Raw genomic sequence first — 17,621 nt, forward strand, 5'->3', positions numbered from 1 at the left:
AATTAAAACAAATTAAAATTTAAACGCAATAGAACGTAATGACAGTGATAAGATATTATTAAAAAAATTCATTTAATAATAACAAAAATAGAGTACAGATAAATTACCAACAGCAAATAAAATCATTTTTGATAAAAATCTAAAAACTTACATCAAATTGAGGTTTGTTTTATTTTTTTGGTGATTTTGACGTCAAATAATACCTTTAATTGGAAATTAAAATTTTATGGCAAAAAAAATATTTATAAAAAAAAATGGACATGTAGAAATTTTAAAAAACTACAAATGCAATTTTTAAAAAATAATTTTTTGTATCAAATTTATTTGTTAAAAAAAATTAAAAAATTGTCAAGTGACAGCTAACTTTAATGAAAATTAATTTAGCAGATATTTAATAATTTTTAGAAATTTTGTTAACAAATAAATTATGGCAAAAAAAAAAAAATTGACATGTAGAAATTAAAAATACAATTTATTAAAAATAATTTTTTAGAGTAAATTTAACTGTTAAATAAAATTAAAAATTTGTCAAGTGACCGCTAACTTTAATGTCATTAAAATTTTCAATAGAATTTTATCCAAAAGTTTGAGGTGAAAATTTAAATACATCAACTTGTTTTGCAACAATTTAAAATTTTCGGCTATCTGGTAAAGGGTACCTGGGAAATTAAAAGAGTAGTTAATTTGACTTATTTAAAATACCACAGTAGTTACATATTCTACCGTCTGTTACTCTAGTAAATTAGTAAGTGCAACGTCCCGAGAAACGTGTGCGAAAGAAAGTAAGTAATTTAATGTAATAGTTTTATTTAATAGAAAATGATGAATTTTTAATTGTGTATTTAATAAATATAAAAATATTTAAATAAATATTGCTTTAAAGAAGATTAAAAAATAATTGATAAAAATATAATAATTTTTAGGTGAACAGAAAGCACGTTGATTGGTGTGTTGACAAGCCGGTGTCTCGGAAGACTGACGAATCGAATAATATTATTTTCGCGGTCTTTACTACAAACAGATTGGTTGTCGTGGAGTAAATGTGTTCATGAAAATACATACTAAAAGATACGTCGAGGGTGAATTGAAAAATATTAAAAAAGAAAAAATAAAAAACAATATAAAGGGAATAATAAGGAAAAATAAGTGTTTTTTAATAGTAGTTTCGAAGGTTTAGTAAGTATAAAATTGGTAGTTAGTTATCGCGTGGGTAAAATTTAGGGAAAGTGTGTGTTGGCAGAGCAAGCAGGGAAGCGCGGCCATTTTATGTTAGTATGACGTCGAGGCTGGGTGTGTAGCACAGCTTCACGTTGAACCGTCTGTGTTGATTGTAATAAAAGTGAAATAACGCGATAAAGTCTGATGCTGGTCTTGAGATAAATGTACGGCGTACGTACGGGAGGTGTGTTTTGTAAATAAAATTTAGGAAGAAGGTGGGTTTTATTAAGGTAGAGTAGGCTTAGCTAAGTGGTTGGCGTAGTTGTCGGCATAAAGCACAATCACAGAGAGCATGAGCGAGGAAAGTAATCCCCGTACACTCTACGTGGGTAATCTTGACCCATCCGTTTCTGAGGATCTGTTATGCACATTATTTTCTCAAATTGGCCCAATAAAGGGTTGTAAAATAATACGTGAACCTGGCAATGATCCTTATGCATTTGTTGAATTTACAAATCATCAGTGTGCGGCTACGGCGCTGGCCGCCATGAATAAGAGACTCTTCCTCGATAAGGAGATGAAGGTTAACTGGGCTACGAGTCCAGGTAATCAACCCAAGCTTGATACTAGTAATCATCATCATATATTTGTTGGTGATTTGTCTCCTGAAATTGAAACTCAGACACTTAAAGAGGCATTCGCGCCTTTTGGTGAAATAAGCAACTGTAGAATTGTACGTGATCCACAAACCCTTAAGAGTAAAGGATATGCGTTTGTGTCATTTGTTAAAAAATCGGAAGCTGAAGCTGCGATAACTGCTATGAATGGACAATGGTTGGGATCACGGAGCATTAGGACAAATTGGTCCACTAGAAAACCACCGCCACCAAGATCCGAGAGGCCAAGGCACACAAATAATAGTAAACCTAATTATGAAGAGGTAAAATTTATTTATTATATATTTTATCAGTAATCTTAATTTATTTATTAACACTATTATTATTATCATGTTTGCTCTTTTTTTTTCAATAGGTATATGCTCAGAGTAGTCCAACAAACTGCACAGTTTACTGTGGTGGATTTACAAACGGCATAACTGAAGACCTGATTAACAAGACCTTTTCTCCATTTGGTACTATTAATGATATTAGAGTTTTCAAGGACAAAGGCTATGCTTTTATTAAATTTACGACGAAGGAAGCAGCAACACATGCTATTGAGGCTACGCATAATACAGAAATCAATGGAAGTGTTGTCAAATGTTTTTGGGGAAAAGAAAATGGGGATCCTAACAGCGTTGGACCAAATGCTAATCAGCAAGCTCAACAGGTAAAAATTTTTTTTAATATTTTTTTAAAAGTATTTAATACTAAAGTTCAAGTAGCTTTAAATGATATTTAAATTGCTTAAAATAAAGGTAACTGCCGGAGCTGGACAATATCCTTACGGTTATGGCCAACAAATGAGTTATTGGTATCCTCAAGGATATCCTCAAATGCAAGGACAATTCTTACAGCCAGCTCAATACTACGGTCAGTACTATAGTCAGCAGCAAGCTCAACAGTACATGAATAGTATGAGAATGCCAGCACCTGCAGCTGGTGCGTGGCAACCAGGACAAGCCACTGCCGCACCGCCAACAGGAACAGCTGGCCTTCAACCTGGACAGCAAACTGTGGTTTATACAATGCCGCAGTATCCTACACAATGAAACCGATCTTGCAGATATTAAGTACGACCAATTGATTTTCGAGACATGTGACAAATCAGATAAAATGGATTTAAAATAAAAAAAATAAATAAAAATAAAAACAGTAATAATAATTAACTTTCGAAAATATTCAAACAGGGGCTTCTTTGAGTAATCACGTGTCTGGTACAAAAACAAATGCGTTCACGCTCTCTCGATAATGAATCAAGAATAATTTACAAAAAATACATTATTAATTATACATTGATCTTGACGATTCTGCATATCGGAATAATTTGTTATATATGCTTCGGGACTAAAAGTAATACTAACAATTTAAACAAAAAAAAAAAAAGAATAAATTAAAATGTTGTTCATCTATATATTTCCATATCCAATTGTTAAATCACTACAAGTGAACTCAAACTATTGTTCAGTGAGTTGAATTACTAGTTTTCAGAAATAAATTTTTAATTAGAATTGTGCGAGCGTGACGTGAACTGTATAATAATTTTGATTGTAGTTTTGCTACGACAGAGCCCTGTACTCATTTAATATTTAATGTCATATCCATATAAAAAAATAATTTGAGTTAAATTTATATTTTTGTTTGTTTCTTTGTGAAGCGTGATTGTCGTTTTGCTCTTTTTTTTTTTTCTCTTTATAAAGACAAGTAAGTTTTTTTTTAAAACAACTTTTTGATGTGAGATAAGTTTTAGTCTCAAGAATAGATAAGAAAAATTGGTTTAACATTACGTGATGAGAACTCTAGGGCTCTTAATGTGGAGCAATCATAGTTAATGTAGAAAATTGATTGGAAACAAAATAATTAATAATAAAATGACAGTGCGTTTATCGTCGGTGGTTGTGAAACTTTTACTTTGTGTTTCACCATTTTGACAAATCATTAAATTAAAATAATTTTATTAATCGTTTAAATAATAAACTATTTAAATTAAAAAATTATAAATTGAACTTTCATTTATATATTAATCGTATTCTAAACATATTATTTTTATTAGTTAACATATTTTCTTTTCGTCTTTCTTTAACTGTATCCTTTTTTTTTCACTCAATTTTATTTTCACTAACATTCAAACTCTCTGTAACTCTAATGATTATTTGTAAATTTTGCTATATAATTGGACGACATTTTGGTCTCAATTAAGAGAGTTTATTATAAACAAAAAAATAAATCAACAAAAATACATGCCATGTTGATTTATCCATTAGTGTCTTCCAAGTTATTGTGTGGTTAAATGAAGATTATGTCGAATTCATAATAATTATGATAATAATCCATTTTTATAATATAATAAACTATGATTAGTAATTTTAATTGAATAATTTATCAAGAAAAAAAAAAATTAATTTTTGTAATTTATTTATTTAATTGTAAAATACTGTTGTAATAACTTTTTTCAATGTGATTTTTTCTGATTAACTATGACGAAATTTTTTTGTGTTTTATGTGATTGTAATAACCGCCACCGATGATAAAAAAATTTTTTAAGGATGCTCCACAATTTCTATTCGCACTTTTCACCAAAAAAAAAAAAAAAATAAAAAAATAAATAAAATAAAAATTTGTCCATAGTCAGTTATCAAACGTGTAACGCTAAGAAATAATGTATAAAATCAGACAAACAAGTAATCCTGATTTAATGAGATGTTGATAATGATGATGATACAATTAATATATAGATAAAAATTATAATTACAATATAACTAATAAATAAAATTAAACGCTGGCAGCAAAAAAAAAAATAAAAGATTCTGACTATGGATAACTATTAATCAGTGAAGTAATGGAAGACGTAAAGAAAAATAAAATGATAAAAGAATGTTATATAAAAAATAATTTAGGTATGAGGGGTTCGCAAAAGCCTCGACAATGCTTAGGATAATGTTATCTTATAATAAAAAAAGAATAAAAAACAAAAAAAAAAATAAACAAATTGTCCTTTAAATGAAAAACGAAAGGAATAAATATTTAAAATACATGATCGTATTTTTTTTTTTCAACGATTTGTTTCCACAGTAATGATAAACAGATATTACATAAATTTAAACGCAATATAATTTTTATTTACCATCTCATATATTTTACATTGTTTATCAATAATTTAAATGGACTTAATATTGTTTTTTGAATTATTTGAATTTAATTGATCGCATAGGCGATGGCGACTAGAAAATAGCGAGTGTATACATAACACATACAATTCTTTATTATTGAATCAACGGCAATTACGCACTAATACTATTAATACTATAAATTTAATATAATTTTTATTTTTAAATATAAATATAACATCGCAAAGTAAAATTATTAATTAACATAAGGTAAAAGACCCAGTAATTGACACTGGCCTAGTTATTGACACTTGCAATTTTATTTTAATTAAAAAATAAACAAATCAACTCTGATAAATTAATAAATATGATTTTTAAATTATAAATTTTAAGATACATTTTATTTTTTTAATTAGAATCAAATTTCAAGTGTCAAACAACTAGGTCAGTGTTAATAACTGAGTTTTTTTACCTTATAAATCGCTACGACGTAAATAATGGATAATTTGATTATTTTTAAGAAACTGCTTGGAATGGAAGAAAATTTTAGGAGTAAATTACAATAATTTTTAATAGTTGGCTTATTACAGTTTTGGAAGTCGTGAAAAATAATTAACTTTGTTTTTAAAAAGAAAAAAAATTATCCAATAAAATAAGTAATGATTGTTTGTAGCATGTACAATATTGCAATTGTCTGTCATTACATAATTCCATATAAACGCGTTTGTAAATGTACACCAAAGCATCGATTATAATTACGGATCCACCATTACATCAAGTTCAATATGTAAAATTTAAAAGCCTTCTACATACATCTTATTATTTTTTATTGATTATAGAATATTTTTTGCCATTTCATTCGACACATTAATCAAAAAATAATCGGTAATTTTCTTATTACATTATTTTTTGTTGATTTTCTTATTTAATTTAATGCTATGAGTTTATAAAAGTAGCAAAATAACTGGATCAAGGCTGAATTGTATCTTAAATCGGAAGGCGTAGGAAAATAGCATTTTTAAAGAAATGCTGTATTTTCCTATTAATCGATTGAATTGATTTCATTTTTTTTTTTTTTTTTTTCGTTATTACTTTTTTTATTACCACAGCTTTTGATCAAAATTCAATAATAAATATGTGCTGGTAAGTGCGCATTTTTTATTTTATTTAAAAAACAAAAATATATATTTTTTTTTTTGAGCTTTGGAAAATATTCTTTTTTTTTTTCACCCGTACGTTATTTCAAAAAGTAAAAAGAAATCAATGATTTAGTATAATTACAATATATGACATCACTATTTAAACATAAAAGTGTTATCAAGCTTATAAATATAATATATACAAATAAATATTTTTTTTACGGAATGTTTCGTTAATAAATTAAATAACAAGTTACAAATACGAAGTAATTGTCATGGAATACATAAGAATTCTCCAAAAAAACTCAACATTAATTACAATTTTTTTCTTCAAACAATCAAAGATAATACTTTTAACAAAAAAAACAAAACAAAATATTATTTCATAACAGCCTTCGTGTTTGTACTTATTTGATTAATTATTTAAAAAATGATTCTATTTTGCGTGGCAGTAAGAAGCAACTGCGATTTTAGTAGTACAATTAAGATTGAAGAGGCTCAATGTTTAATTAATATAATAATTCGTTTGAAAATATCACCTTACATCGTCCAATTTTTACGTACGATTTGAACGACAGTAGTTACGATATTACAATTATTTTTATAAATATATTTATACATATATATATATCGAATACCAATTATATATGAAGAGAGCGAATAAATATACATGCAAAATGATAGACATCGATTATCTTTCTGTTATTTGTATGCGTAAAAAAAAATTATCAATCACTGCCAAAATTACGTATTATTGATCAATAATTAAATTAATCATTGACTAACAAAACCACAAAAATATTCTCAATTAATTTCTTAATGGGCAAGTCTTTTTTTTTTTTGGGTTTCTAATATAAAAAAAAAAAAATTGACAATATTGTTTTCCAATAACAAAAAAGTTTACATTAAATAGTATTTTAATTCGTTGTCTGATAAATTTTTCACTTTTTCAATCGATGTACCTTATTTATTTGCCAATTAAATTTTTCTTTAGAGCCATCAGTTAACTGGTATATTATTCTTACGGTTAGTATTGTAGTTTTTGATATATGTAATTTTGTACATGTGTTTCTAACTAGGACTAGATTAGTGACTGGTTTTATTTATTGTTTTTTTTTTTTTTTATTTTTTTGTTTGTATTGAATACTTTTATTTTATTTTATTATCCTTATGGACGTGCATGGTTGCATTTGTAAATCTAAATATACTCCATTTTTAAAAATTATTAATTCTCAATGTGCTTATTTAATAATTACTGAAGCTATAGAAATTTTTTTATCAATTTCTAAACAATTTTCAATCAATTAAATGGCTTATCTTTTCGCAGTGTTGCTAATAATATCACTTAGAAAATTCTCACTTTAATTTACTGATGTAATTAATAACGAAATTTGCCTTGAGGTATTTCAGTACTTTTATCCTCAGTGCAAAAATGGTAGTAAAAATGTGAGCGCGTTTTTTTTTTATTCGAGGTATTACAAATATTCAAGTATAAGGGCCCTTAAACGGGCACTTGATAAATCAGAGACTTACGTCTCCATACTCAAAACTCCATTTTTCAAAAGCAGCAAGACTTGACGGTGATACGGATCGGCGAATCCTTTTCAAAGAGTCCAAAAAATCTTGCATAGTGATGTTGCGAACAAGATTCAAATCAAGAGCTTTCACTTGCTCCGGATTTAATTCTATAATTAAAATATCATTAAATAAGTCATAAGGTAAAAAATAGTAAAAATTATAATTGATAAAATTGATAAAAAATTTACCTCGAATCGGTCCAAGTGCAGCATCTTTCGCTAAGCCAGTTAAATCACTTCCAGAATAGCCATCCGTTAAAACTGCTGTTTTATAAAGTTCTTCAGGTATCAAAGGATCACTGTGCTTACCTAAAAGTCTCTTTAAAAGTGTAACTCGCGTTTGAAGATCTGGCAAAGTAACATAAACTCGTTTAGGAAACCGTCTCAATGCTGCTTCATCTAATTCCTGAGGTCGATTAGTCGCTGCCATAACGAGAACACGTTCATCAGGATTGCAAGGTAGACCATCAAATTCTACCAGGAACTCCGTTTTTAGTCTTCTTGATGCCTCGTGTTCATTGTCACGCCTTTCACTCAGTAGAGAATCAACCTCATCAATGAAAATAACAGATGGTTGAAGCTCTCGTGCTATAGCAAACAGTGCTCTAACCAATTTCTCTCCTTCACCGACGTATTTTGATGTTAAACTAGCCGCAGATATTGAAAAAAATGTAGCATTACATTGAGTAGCTACAGCGCGAGCTAACAAAGTTTTTCCATTACCAGGTGGTCCAAACAACAGTAAACCTCGTGCTGGTGTTCTTAAACCTGTAAACAGTTCAGGTCGAAGAGACGGTAATATTACCATTTCTTGGAGTGCTTGTTTAGCAACTTCTTGGCCAGCAATGTCGTCCCACTGTACTGCAGTACCTCCTTCTAAAATTTCATCTAGAATTACTTGAGCCAGTTTCGGATCAACGCCTTTTAACATTGGAACTTTTCTCGATGGAGTTCCTCGATTACTGTTTGAACCACCTGGTGTACCAGAACGTCGTATCGGAGATCCATTCCCAGGAACTGATAATTGTCTTTTAATGGACGGAGGTGTCCCTGAAGGTTTGATTGGCGTCGTCCGATGACATGAGTGTGTAGGTGTTGAACGACCCATACTTCGAGGTAAAGTTTGACTTTTACTTATTGTACCTGGTACTCGCTTTCCTGGAACTGTCAGATTTCTACCAGATGCTGTAACATTGTAAATAAATAACAAAATTATTTAAATTTTATATCATGATTGCTTATTTATTTAACAACCAAATTTTAATAATATACACAGTCAAAACTTTAATAGTTGCCATGCTAGCTATAAATGCAAACAAAAAAAAATAAATTATCGTAAATTAAATACCTTCTGAAGTACGAATATGATTGATTTTTGGCGATATTGGTTTTGGTATTGTTGACTTATTAATATGCGTATGTGTATTGGCAGTAATTGAATTATTGACACAAGATTTGATAGTATTATTACTAGGACCTGTTAGAGATTCATTTGAACGTAATATCATGTTATTTTTTCTGTTCCTTGGATACTTTATCTTATCATAACTGTCAGAAGTATCCGAAGCGCTTTCCTGAGTACTTTTTTCATTACCACGGCAATCATTAGCTAATTCCAATTTTTTCAGCGCACAAATATTTGCTACAAGAAAATAAATAAAAATCGTCTGCGTCATGCTTTACACATAAGGCATAGAACTAAATAATAATAAACACATCTAACAATTATAATTATTTTTTAAACAAAAATTGTTATATCAACATTTAGTATGATTCACTGTCATTTCAATATACTATTCACATTTATAATTATTTACACGAGTATCATGCTAAATTATGTATTAAATATTAAAATTTATGGATGATAATCAAGTTAGCCGACATTTCAAAATTTTTAGAAATTTTTTATTAAAAAAATTTCAATTAAATAATTTAAAAAAAAATTTCACCTGTAAAAACTATAAGTGTAATTTTTTAGAAATATCTTTTTAGTTGTAATTTGATTAATAAAAAAAAAAAAATTTTCAGACGTCTGCTAACTTCAGTGTCATATTTATGGACAGTTCGTGCATAAATTTGTAACATTTAACAAATAATAAAAGAATAATTCATGAAAGTGCATTCATTTACATTAAATAAAAAAAAAGGAAAATATGTTAATAATTATACCTAAAGAATCAAGTCTGTCCTTGGTCATAACCAAGTTAGCTCGCATTTTCTCATGTAATCTCTGTGCTCTTTCATAAATTTCTCCTCTGCCTCCATAGCACTCGACAGCAACTCCCTTTTCTAACTCTCCAATGCCTTTTTTGTATAATTCAATCGCTATTTCTTTATGGTCTAATAAAAGAAAAAAAAAACTAAGGTTATATATTTTTTTTATCACACTTAGATATATTATTGAATAAATAAACAATACCTTCATTTTCTTCATCAATTTTTAAAGCTTTACTGATGAATTCAAAAGCCCTCCGATGGTGATGTTTTTGTTTGGCTAGCAACGGATCACCAGGACCCGGACCAGCAGGTCTTCTGGCAATTTGGGACATAACTGAATTATCTTGATCACTTGACACAGCCAGTAAATCGTTAGTCTCAGGTCTAACAATAATCTCAAACTGACACTGGCTTTTGTTTGTTTTAGTTCTACGAATCAAGTGGTTCGTCGACGCGTAAAGATACTTAAAAACAACAAACAGCTGATACAGGAGTGTTCTTAACACATTGAAAACTAGTATGAGTGGGAATGATACAATATAGAGATTGCGCTTGTGTATTGACGGTTGTGGAGCATCTATTAAATTATGACGATGATGATGATGGTGATGGTGATGATGATGATGACTCCCGTAGCTTATTGTAGTCGTAGCTTTGTCACTGTTTTCTAATTTAGTAACACGTAATTTTTTAGGCGACTTTGAGCCAGATTTACGTATTGAGCGCCCGCCATCACTGTGCGACATATCCTCCCGCGATAATTCCCTCTTGTTTATTTAAATCCCTTTTTTTTTTTGTTTATCGCGTTGTCCTCAATTTTATTTCTGAATAAACTTAGACACTTCGACATTCCCGATTGGTAGAATGATTACTAGTTCACTTGCCGGGTAAATTTTTAAGATTTAATATCGAATGCAAAATAAAAAAATAAAACCTCTTGAAATATTTTATTTTATCTACTGGTGTCTTACTTGCAGTCACCTAAATTTATATCCTATATCTATATTATTGGGCGAGTCTATCCGGTCTGTTTACATTCAACTATATAGCTCTCAAGAGAATAAGAACGGTACTGCTATGTTGTCAACTGGCAAAAGACAACTATCGTACTGATATATAGCAGTTGCAAGTTGCAAGTACAAAAGTTTATTAGTGCAAAGATCTATACTTACTGATTTTTTTTTTTTTTTTATGTCGAACTACACACGCGACTTTATTGATTGTATTTATCTAGAAATAACTGCACGCACTTGCCGAATTCCAATGCACAATGTACATCTACTTGTCTCTCTCAACTTTAACATGATCTGCACCCGCGTGCGCACCCCTCTTCATTTACTTTACTTGCGTGTTAGATACTCCACATACACAACTAAGATCACCTCTGTTAAATGTTTGTTTGCTCACTCTTTTCAATAAGAGATTTAATCTATTAAAGTGAAAAAGCATGATTTTTTTTTTCAAATACAATTACACTGGTACCTAGTTCCAAGAATTATTTTATCGCAAATGGATATCGAGGTAGGATTTCTTCATCAAATGCCCTTTTGAGGGGTTAATGAACCGTATAATTATTATTGCTTTATATGAACATAGTTTAGTTCATTTCACTTGTCATTACATCATGTTAATTACTTTAGATAATAATAATAATTATGAAGAAAAGATTGACTTTTGTTCGCAGAGTCAATTCTACTATTCTTATATTTTTCCCGCCAATTTTTTTTTTTTTTAGCAAAGATTTGAAAACTGAGTTTCAAGAGTTAAATATTACAGAAGTATGTTCATAAATTAAAAACATAAAATTTTTTTCATAAAAAAATATAATAAATAAACAAAAAGAAAAATTCCACATGTAGAAGATTTGAAAAACTCTAAATGCAATTTTTTTTTTTTAGTTATAATTCAATTAATGCCAAAATTTTTTTAATTTTGGTAATTATTTACAAGTGGGGTCAATCTCATTTTGGGCCATAACTAGGTGAAAAATTAACATTTTCAATTTTTTTTTATTCTGATTGTTTTTACAGCGCATTTATGATAAAAAATGTCGTTAAAAAAAAAAAAAAAAAAAAATTGATAGCTTTTTTGTCTTCAAGAGTTGGAAAAATGTTGGCTTTCATGTTTTTAGATAACATTTATATTTTATCTTTTTTTGATATTTTTTTTTTTTTTTGAAAAATACATAAAAAAACGAACAACTTAAAAAAAAAAGTTGAATATCACAATTTTCTTAAAAATTTATAAATTTTTTTGAAAACTTGTTAAAATTATGATAATCAACTTTTATATTTTAAATTGTTCGTTTTTCACCAAAATTTTGAAGCGTCTGCTGATTTTAGTATCACTATAAATGATAACTGCAATTTAATGAGGTAAACTTATTACTGATTTAAAAAAAAATTTTGAAGAAGTTTTATAAAATAAGGAAGACCACATTTCTGATGGTCATCAATGTACATCCCTTCATTTTCAATCATCAACATCTAAAGATACTTTTATATTATAAAAATTTGAAATTAAAAAAAAATAATAACTGCTTGAAAAACAATTGATTAGTTAAAGAAAAAAAATAATTGATACTTTATAGAACTTTGCAGTCTTTTAAACAAATAGATACAATTTATAATGATGCAGCTTTGATTGGAAAATTTTCAAGGAGAACTTGATTTAAAAATATAATTTATTTTAAAAATAGATAAAATAATTTTTATTGTCTGATATTCCTTATAATAAAAAAAAAAAAACAATTAAAATTGATTAATGTACATAAATATTAAAACGGTTTTTTATTAGTTTATATATTTAGTAAGGTTCCTGCAATATTTTACTAATCTTTCCAGGGATAATTATTTTTTATTCATTATAAATGATGGCATTGACATTAGAATAATTATCGTCAGCGAAGATAGCTTTTAAGATTATAATTAATGATCTTTGTAGACCTATTAGAATACAATAAAATATAAAAATATTCATTCCCATCTAGTCATATGGTCCCTAGATATAGACTACATACTTAGAAGAAAAATTATTTCGTCTTAAAATCTGTCAATTTAACAAGTGCGGATTATTGAAGATTTGTTAAAAAAATTATCTAGTATTTAAAAATGAAAATTCAATCATTTATATTACTAGGAATTTTAGGGATAATTTCATTTTTTTCTGATTCAGAAGCAAAGTATAAAAATGTACCACAAGAAATATTAACTAAATATTTGCCTAAAATTCAGTGTTATGCCGATCAAGCTCCTTGTAATGTAGTCGATGCTCTTTTTAAATGTAAGTACATTATTCAATCAAATTTAAGAATTAATATTTAGATTTTAATTATGTTTAATTGTTAATTATTAATTGAAATATATTTTTTATGTAGCCAAACTTCCGGATATTTTAGTTAATAATTGCTTAACTTGTGATGAAGGAATAAAAAGGGAAGCCCGGGAAGAATTGCACATTTTGAAACAATATTTTTTTACAGAATTTAAGTACTTATTAGAAAAAAATACAATTCCAATAGTTTTGAATTGTCTTCTTAATGCTGGTCCTTGTGATAGTAGACTAACACTCTTTAAAAGTAAGTTTAGTTGAAACCAATTTATAACTCTTATTATTTTATAAAAGCGACATTAAAACATAAAAAAAGTTCCGATAAACCAACGCTAAAACAATATAAGGGCTTTACATAAATGCGGCATGAATTTATTGGGATTTTTTTAAGTATGAACAGACAAATTAGTTCAAGTGTAAAAATTTGTTGAACTAAAAATCATTTATATTTAATTTATTGATTTCATTTTTAATTACAGGTAAATTACCATTTTTCTTGAAAAATAATGAATGTCCTGATTGTACTGACGACTTTATTAATAAAATGAAAAAACGAATTGATTATCTCAAAAAATTTCATCCACAAAAATGGCTACAAATTGAACAGATGTATGGTCAATAATATTTTATTGTATCGTTTCTTAATTTAAATATCTACGGTAATTATTTCCAAATCAGGTCAAACCTATTTTTGGCAATATCTGGGTAAAAAATTAATGTTTTTTAATTTTTTTGAATTTTACTTTTTTTTACGGCGGATTTATAACAAATGTCGTAAAATCGAATTTTTTTTTTAATTGTTCATTTTTTTATGTATTTAAAAAAAAAAATATATCAATAAAATCAAATAAAAATTTTGTTCAAAAAAATAAAAATTGAAATGGTTGACCTCTCTTGTAAATATTTACAGATTTTATAATATATTGTTTAAATAAATATTTTTATTGAAAAAAAAAGTTTTTTTATTTAATTGAAATAAATACATTGTCGAACAAAAAAAATATTCTTAAAATTTCTCACGTATTATGAAATTTATTTGAATATTATTCATTAGTTATAATTCGTCTAATCCCATAAGATAAAAAAAAAATATTCCTTTTAAATTATTTCGTATCTATACTATAGTAGTCTTCCATTAGTTATCTTGTATGACTCATAAATCTTTTGAAATAAATTCTTTTTTTTTATTATCGTGCTGTCAGATAGCAAAATTCGACTCTTCATTGTGACATCATGGTCTATCACGGTTACTTAACGTTTTTGTCTAGAAATATCCAAAACCTCTGATTCTTCCCATATTCATGAGGGTATCGGAGAATAATTATACAAATTTATCTATTTTTACTATCATCTATATAATTGAAAAAAATAATGCTTCATTATCAAGTTAAGAAGATACTTAAAGCCGAAAATTAACATTTTTAATTTTATCTTTCAAAACAGGTTTTAACAAGCAATTTAAATTTTCTTATTTTAAAATTTCAACAAAAAACTTTTGGGGATAATACTCGATCCCTATTCGATAATTTACCTGCCAACGTTGCGACTGAAGGCGGAGCAAAAGGATATATAAAGACGATCAGATTTTATTTTTTACACAGTCGTAGACAAATTGCTTGACTATTAGTCACAAATTTAATAAGTTTGTTTCTATTCTATTAATAATCATATCAATATGAAGACTCAAATTATCTTCTTGTGCGTTTTGGGAGTTATTGCTTTAGTATCATGCGCTCCACATCAATCATACGCTAATCAACCGGAAATCACTCCCGAAGAAATTATGAGGGTGGAAAGTCAGTTGCCATGTGTTCTCAACCAAGGACCCTGCAGCGAACTCGGATTGAGGATCAAAAGTGAGTATATTTTTATTAACTGAATTAATTATAGATGATAAAGTTTTTAATTTATCTTAGATAATAATTATTTTTTAACTGTTTAATAATTCATTTTTCTTTTCAGTGGTGTTACCAGAAATTTTAACAACGAGAAAATGCTCGACATGTACTTCTGAAGAGAACGCAAAAGTCGGGCGAATTTTATACATCATGCACGAAAAATTCCGCCATCATTTAATCACACTTAACAACATTTATGGTAAAAAGCAACAATCGTCTAACTTTCACCATTCCAACTGAATTCATTAAGAAAAATAACTTTGCAAGAGAAGACGGAAATAATCCAGAAATTTTTTTTATTATCAGAAATATTGTTTGACTAGAGTAATGAAGTAAATATTCCATAGAAAAATTTTAAATTTTATTAATTAAATTGTATCATATTGACATTTTCATCTTAAATAAAAAAATGCTATTAAATTTATTTTTTATTAATTTATTAATTATTAACTTAGTTAATACTTATGAAATAATTTTTTTCAATTCAATAATTAAAAAAATGCATGGTATCATTATGAGCAAATAATTTAATACATTTAAAAATTTTTAATTCATTAATTTTAATAATGATCTATGAAATTAATTAAAATTTAAAAGTACAAAAGAGTTTTGATTTATTTCAAGTATTTAGAAAAATTTACTGTTTAACGGAGACAGTAAATAACAATAGTTGGTCAGTCCTGGATATTTTTAGAAATTGTAGAAAACGTAAACGTATTGTACTTACATTTTTCACTGAAGTTTCAAGGATGGTACTCAGTCAAGGGCAAAGTTTCTTCAAAATTTATTTTCATTTTTATTACCCACATTTTCCAATGGACTATACTTGTAAATTCAATCCTCATAAATTTCTTACATTATGAAAAAAAATATTTTTGAAGTATTTAAAATAATAAGAATAAGTAATAAATTTTAGTCAGCAGTCAGTTCAATATCTGAAATAATTTGAGTGTGAAGTAATCGTATATTCACTTTGGGTACTTAGATACTAATCATCTAAAACAAATTTTACTATAATTATACTTTCTCCCTAATTACCTGGGTCTAATTACTCACTATATAATATCTTTCAGAGTGTAAGCGACAGACAAAAATAGCTTTGCAGTTATCTAGAAAATTTTGATGGTGTAAGACGCTTTCTAGTTATCACAAAAATAGTTTTACTAAGTGTATTATCAAGTAAAGAGAAATGAATATAAAATTTTTTTATTTATTATCGACTCTTATCGGAGTTTTTGCGCTAGTTTTAAACGTGAATGCTAAGTACGAAGATGTTCCATCTGATATTCAGAAAAAATATTTGCCGTACATTGATTGCGTGCTAGACCGAAAATCATGTGACTTTATAGGAGACCAAGTTAAAAGTAAGTTTACTTTAAATGTATAATAAAAAAATATCAATTATTTTTGTTGCTTTCTCTCTAATCAATATAAATTATGAATTTGTAATAAATTACAGAATTGCTCCCCGACTGGTTTAAAAATGAATGTGCTGATTGCAATCCCATGATAAAATCAGAAGCTAAAAAAAGAATACCCGATATACAAAAATATTTCCCTGAAGATTGGCAATTAATTGAACAAAAGTATGGTGGTAAATTGAATGCTAAGCATACGCGCCAGACATTTTCGGCACCGAGTAAACCAACCACTGTAATTAAAGAAGAAAAATCCCGTCCAAAATTTTCCGCGCCCAGTAAACCAACCATTGTAATTGAAGAAGATAAATCCCGTCCAAAATTTTCCGAGCCCAGCAAACTAACGGATCGGAACAATAAACCGCAGGATAAACTAACAATATCGGAGAATGCAGCTTCACCTGAGGTTTTATTCGCAAATGATCGATCTTTCGGCGCGAAAGCTGTCCTATGTTTAGTATTGAAGAAAAATTGTGACTGGCAAATGAAGGTCTTCAAAAGTAAGTTGTAAAATTTTTAGCTTTTTTGAGTAATGAAAAAAGTTTAAACTGATTAATAAATTTTTTATTTGTTCATCACAGAATCAATGTACATTTTTGCAAATACCAATACCTGCCCTGGATGTGAAAATCCAAAGGTTCACAAGTTTTTCACACAAGCAAAGAATCTTTTGGAAAGATCCTTTCCTCATATCTTGCAAGACATCATTGATAATAAAGGAGAATAATTAGCATAATTTTCATAAATAATCATGTTCATAAACTATGTATCGTATTATCATTTATAAATAACATGGTGATTGAATAAAATTATCAAAATATAAAAATAATTAACTTTTATTAATTGATTAATTTATATTCAAGAGAATCAGCGCTTGAATAAAAATCATCTTTCTTCATTCATTAAAGGAAGAAAATATGAAAAAAAATTGTTTTTTCGTTTATTACACTAACTTTACGTGATAGTTCATTAACAGATATTTTTTATAAATTTATTAGATATTATAATGAAGAAAAAAAAATTTAATTTTTCAAAAGAGCTAATTATAATAGTAAAATTGAGGCAGAAAAGATTTAAAAGCACCCGAAGAATTCTGTTTTTCCAATATTATTTTTATG

General features: G+C 27.6%; 5 protein-coding genes across 6 annotated transcripts; 4 read left to right on the forward strand and 1 right to left on the reverse strand.

Moving 5' to 3' along the window:
- The first annotated feature begins 941 nt into the window (after positions 1-941).
- Rox8 (TIA1 cytotoxic granule associated RNA binding protein Rox8) lies at positions 942-4,851 on the forward strand. Its single transcript, XM_074248203.1, has 3 exons — positions 942-2,098; positions 2,191-2,487; positions 2,576-4,851. Exons 1-3 carry the CDS (start codon positions 1,511-1,513, stop codon positions 2,867-2,869), a joined length of 1,179 nt encoding a protein of 392 aa, XP_074104304.1. The 5' UTR covers positions 942-1,510; the 3' UTR covers positions 2,870-4,851.
- A 2,318-nt stretch (positions 4,852-7,169) lies between these two features.
- Positions 7,170-11,384, reverse strand: Spas (spastin). Of its 2 annotated transcripts, XM_074248195.1 has the most exons (5): positions 10,060-11,384; positions 9,810-9,980; positions 8,989-9,282; positions 7,830-8,825; positions 7,170-7,748 (listed from the first exon to the last, which is right to left on the reverse strand). In XM_074248195.1, the coding sequence occupies exons 1-5, from the start codon at positions 10,601-10,603 to the stop codon at positions 7,585-7,587; spliced, it is 2,169 nt and encodes a 722-aa protein (XP_074104296.1). In that variant the 5' UTR covers positions 10,604-11,384; the 3' UTR covers positions 7,170-7,584. The 2 variants fall into 2 exon arrangements, with proteins under 2 accessions (XP_074104296.1, XP_074104297.1); XM_074248196.1 differs by lacking the exon at positions 8,989-9,282 and having other exon boundaries at positions 10,060-11,381.
- Positions 11,385-12,658: 1,274 nt separating this feature from the next.
- Positions 12,659-14,046, forward strand: LOC141530846 (uncharacterized). Its single transcript, XM_074248211.1, has 3 exons — positions 12,659-13,139; positions 13,234-13,434; positions 13,667-14,046. The coding sequence occupies exons 1-3, from the start codon at positions 12,968-12,970 to the stop codon at positions 13,807-13,809; spliced, it is 516 nt and encodes a 171-aa protein (XP_074104312.1). The 5' UTR covers positions 12,659-12,967; the 3' UTR covers positions 13,810-14,046.
- A 384-nt stretch (positions 14,047-14,430) lies between these two features.
- On the forward strand, positions 14,431-15,509 carry LOC141530847 (uncharacterized). Its single transcript, XM_074248212.1, has 2 exons — positions 14,431-15,043; positions 15,150-15,509. Exons 1-2 carry the CDS (start codon positions 14,863-14,865, stop codon positions 15,323-15,325), a joined length of 357 nt encoding a protein of 118 aa, XP_074104313.1. The 5' UTR covers positions 14,431-14,862; the 3' UTR covers positions 15,326-15,509.
- Positions 15,510-16,067: 558 nt separating this feature from the next.
- LOC141530845 (uncharacterized) lies at positions 16,068-17,332 on the forward strand. Its single transcript, XM_074248210.1, has 3 exons — positions 16,068-16,449; positions 16,545-17,003; positions 17,085-17,332. The coding sequence occupies exons 1-3, from the start codon at positions 16,275-16,277 to the stop codon at positions 17,228-17,230; spliced, it is 780 nt and encodes a 259-aa protein (XP_074104311.1). The 5' UTR covers positions 16,068-16,274; the 3' UTR covers positions 17,231-17,332.
- Positions 17,333-17,621: the final 289 nt, after the last annotated feature.

The sequence above is a fragment of the Cotesia typhae genome, unplaced genomic scaffold (genome assembly GCF_013202065.1).
Source record: "Cotesia typhae breed Kobodo isofemale line unplaced genomic scaffold, CoteBio_Ctyphae contig_5, whole genome shotgun sequence".
Classification (NCBI taxonomy): Eukaryota; Metazoa; Arthropoda; class Insecta; order Hymenoptera; family Braconidae; genus Cotesia; species Cotesia typhae.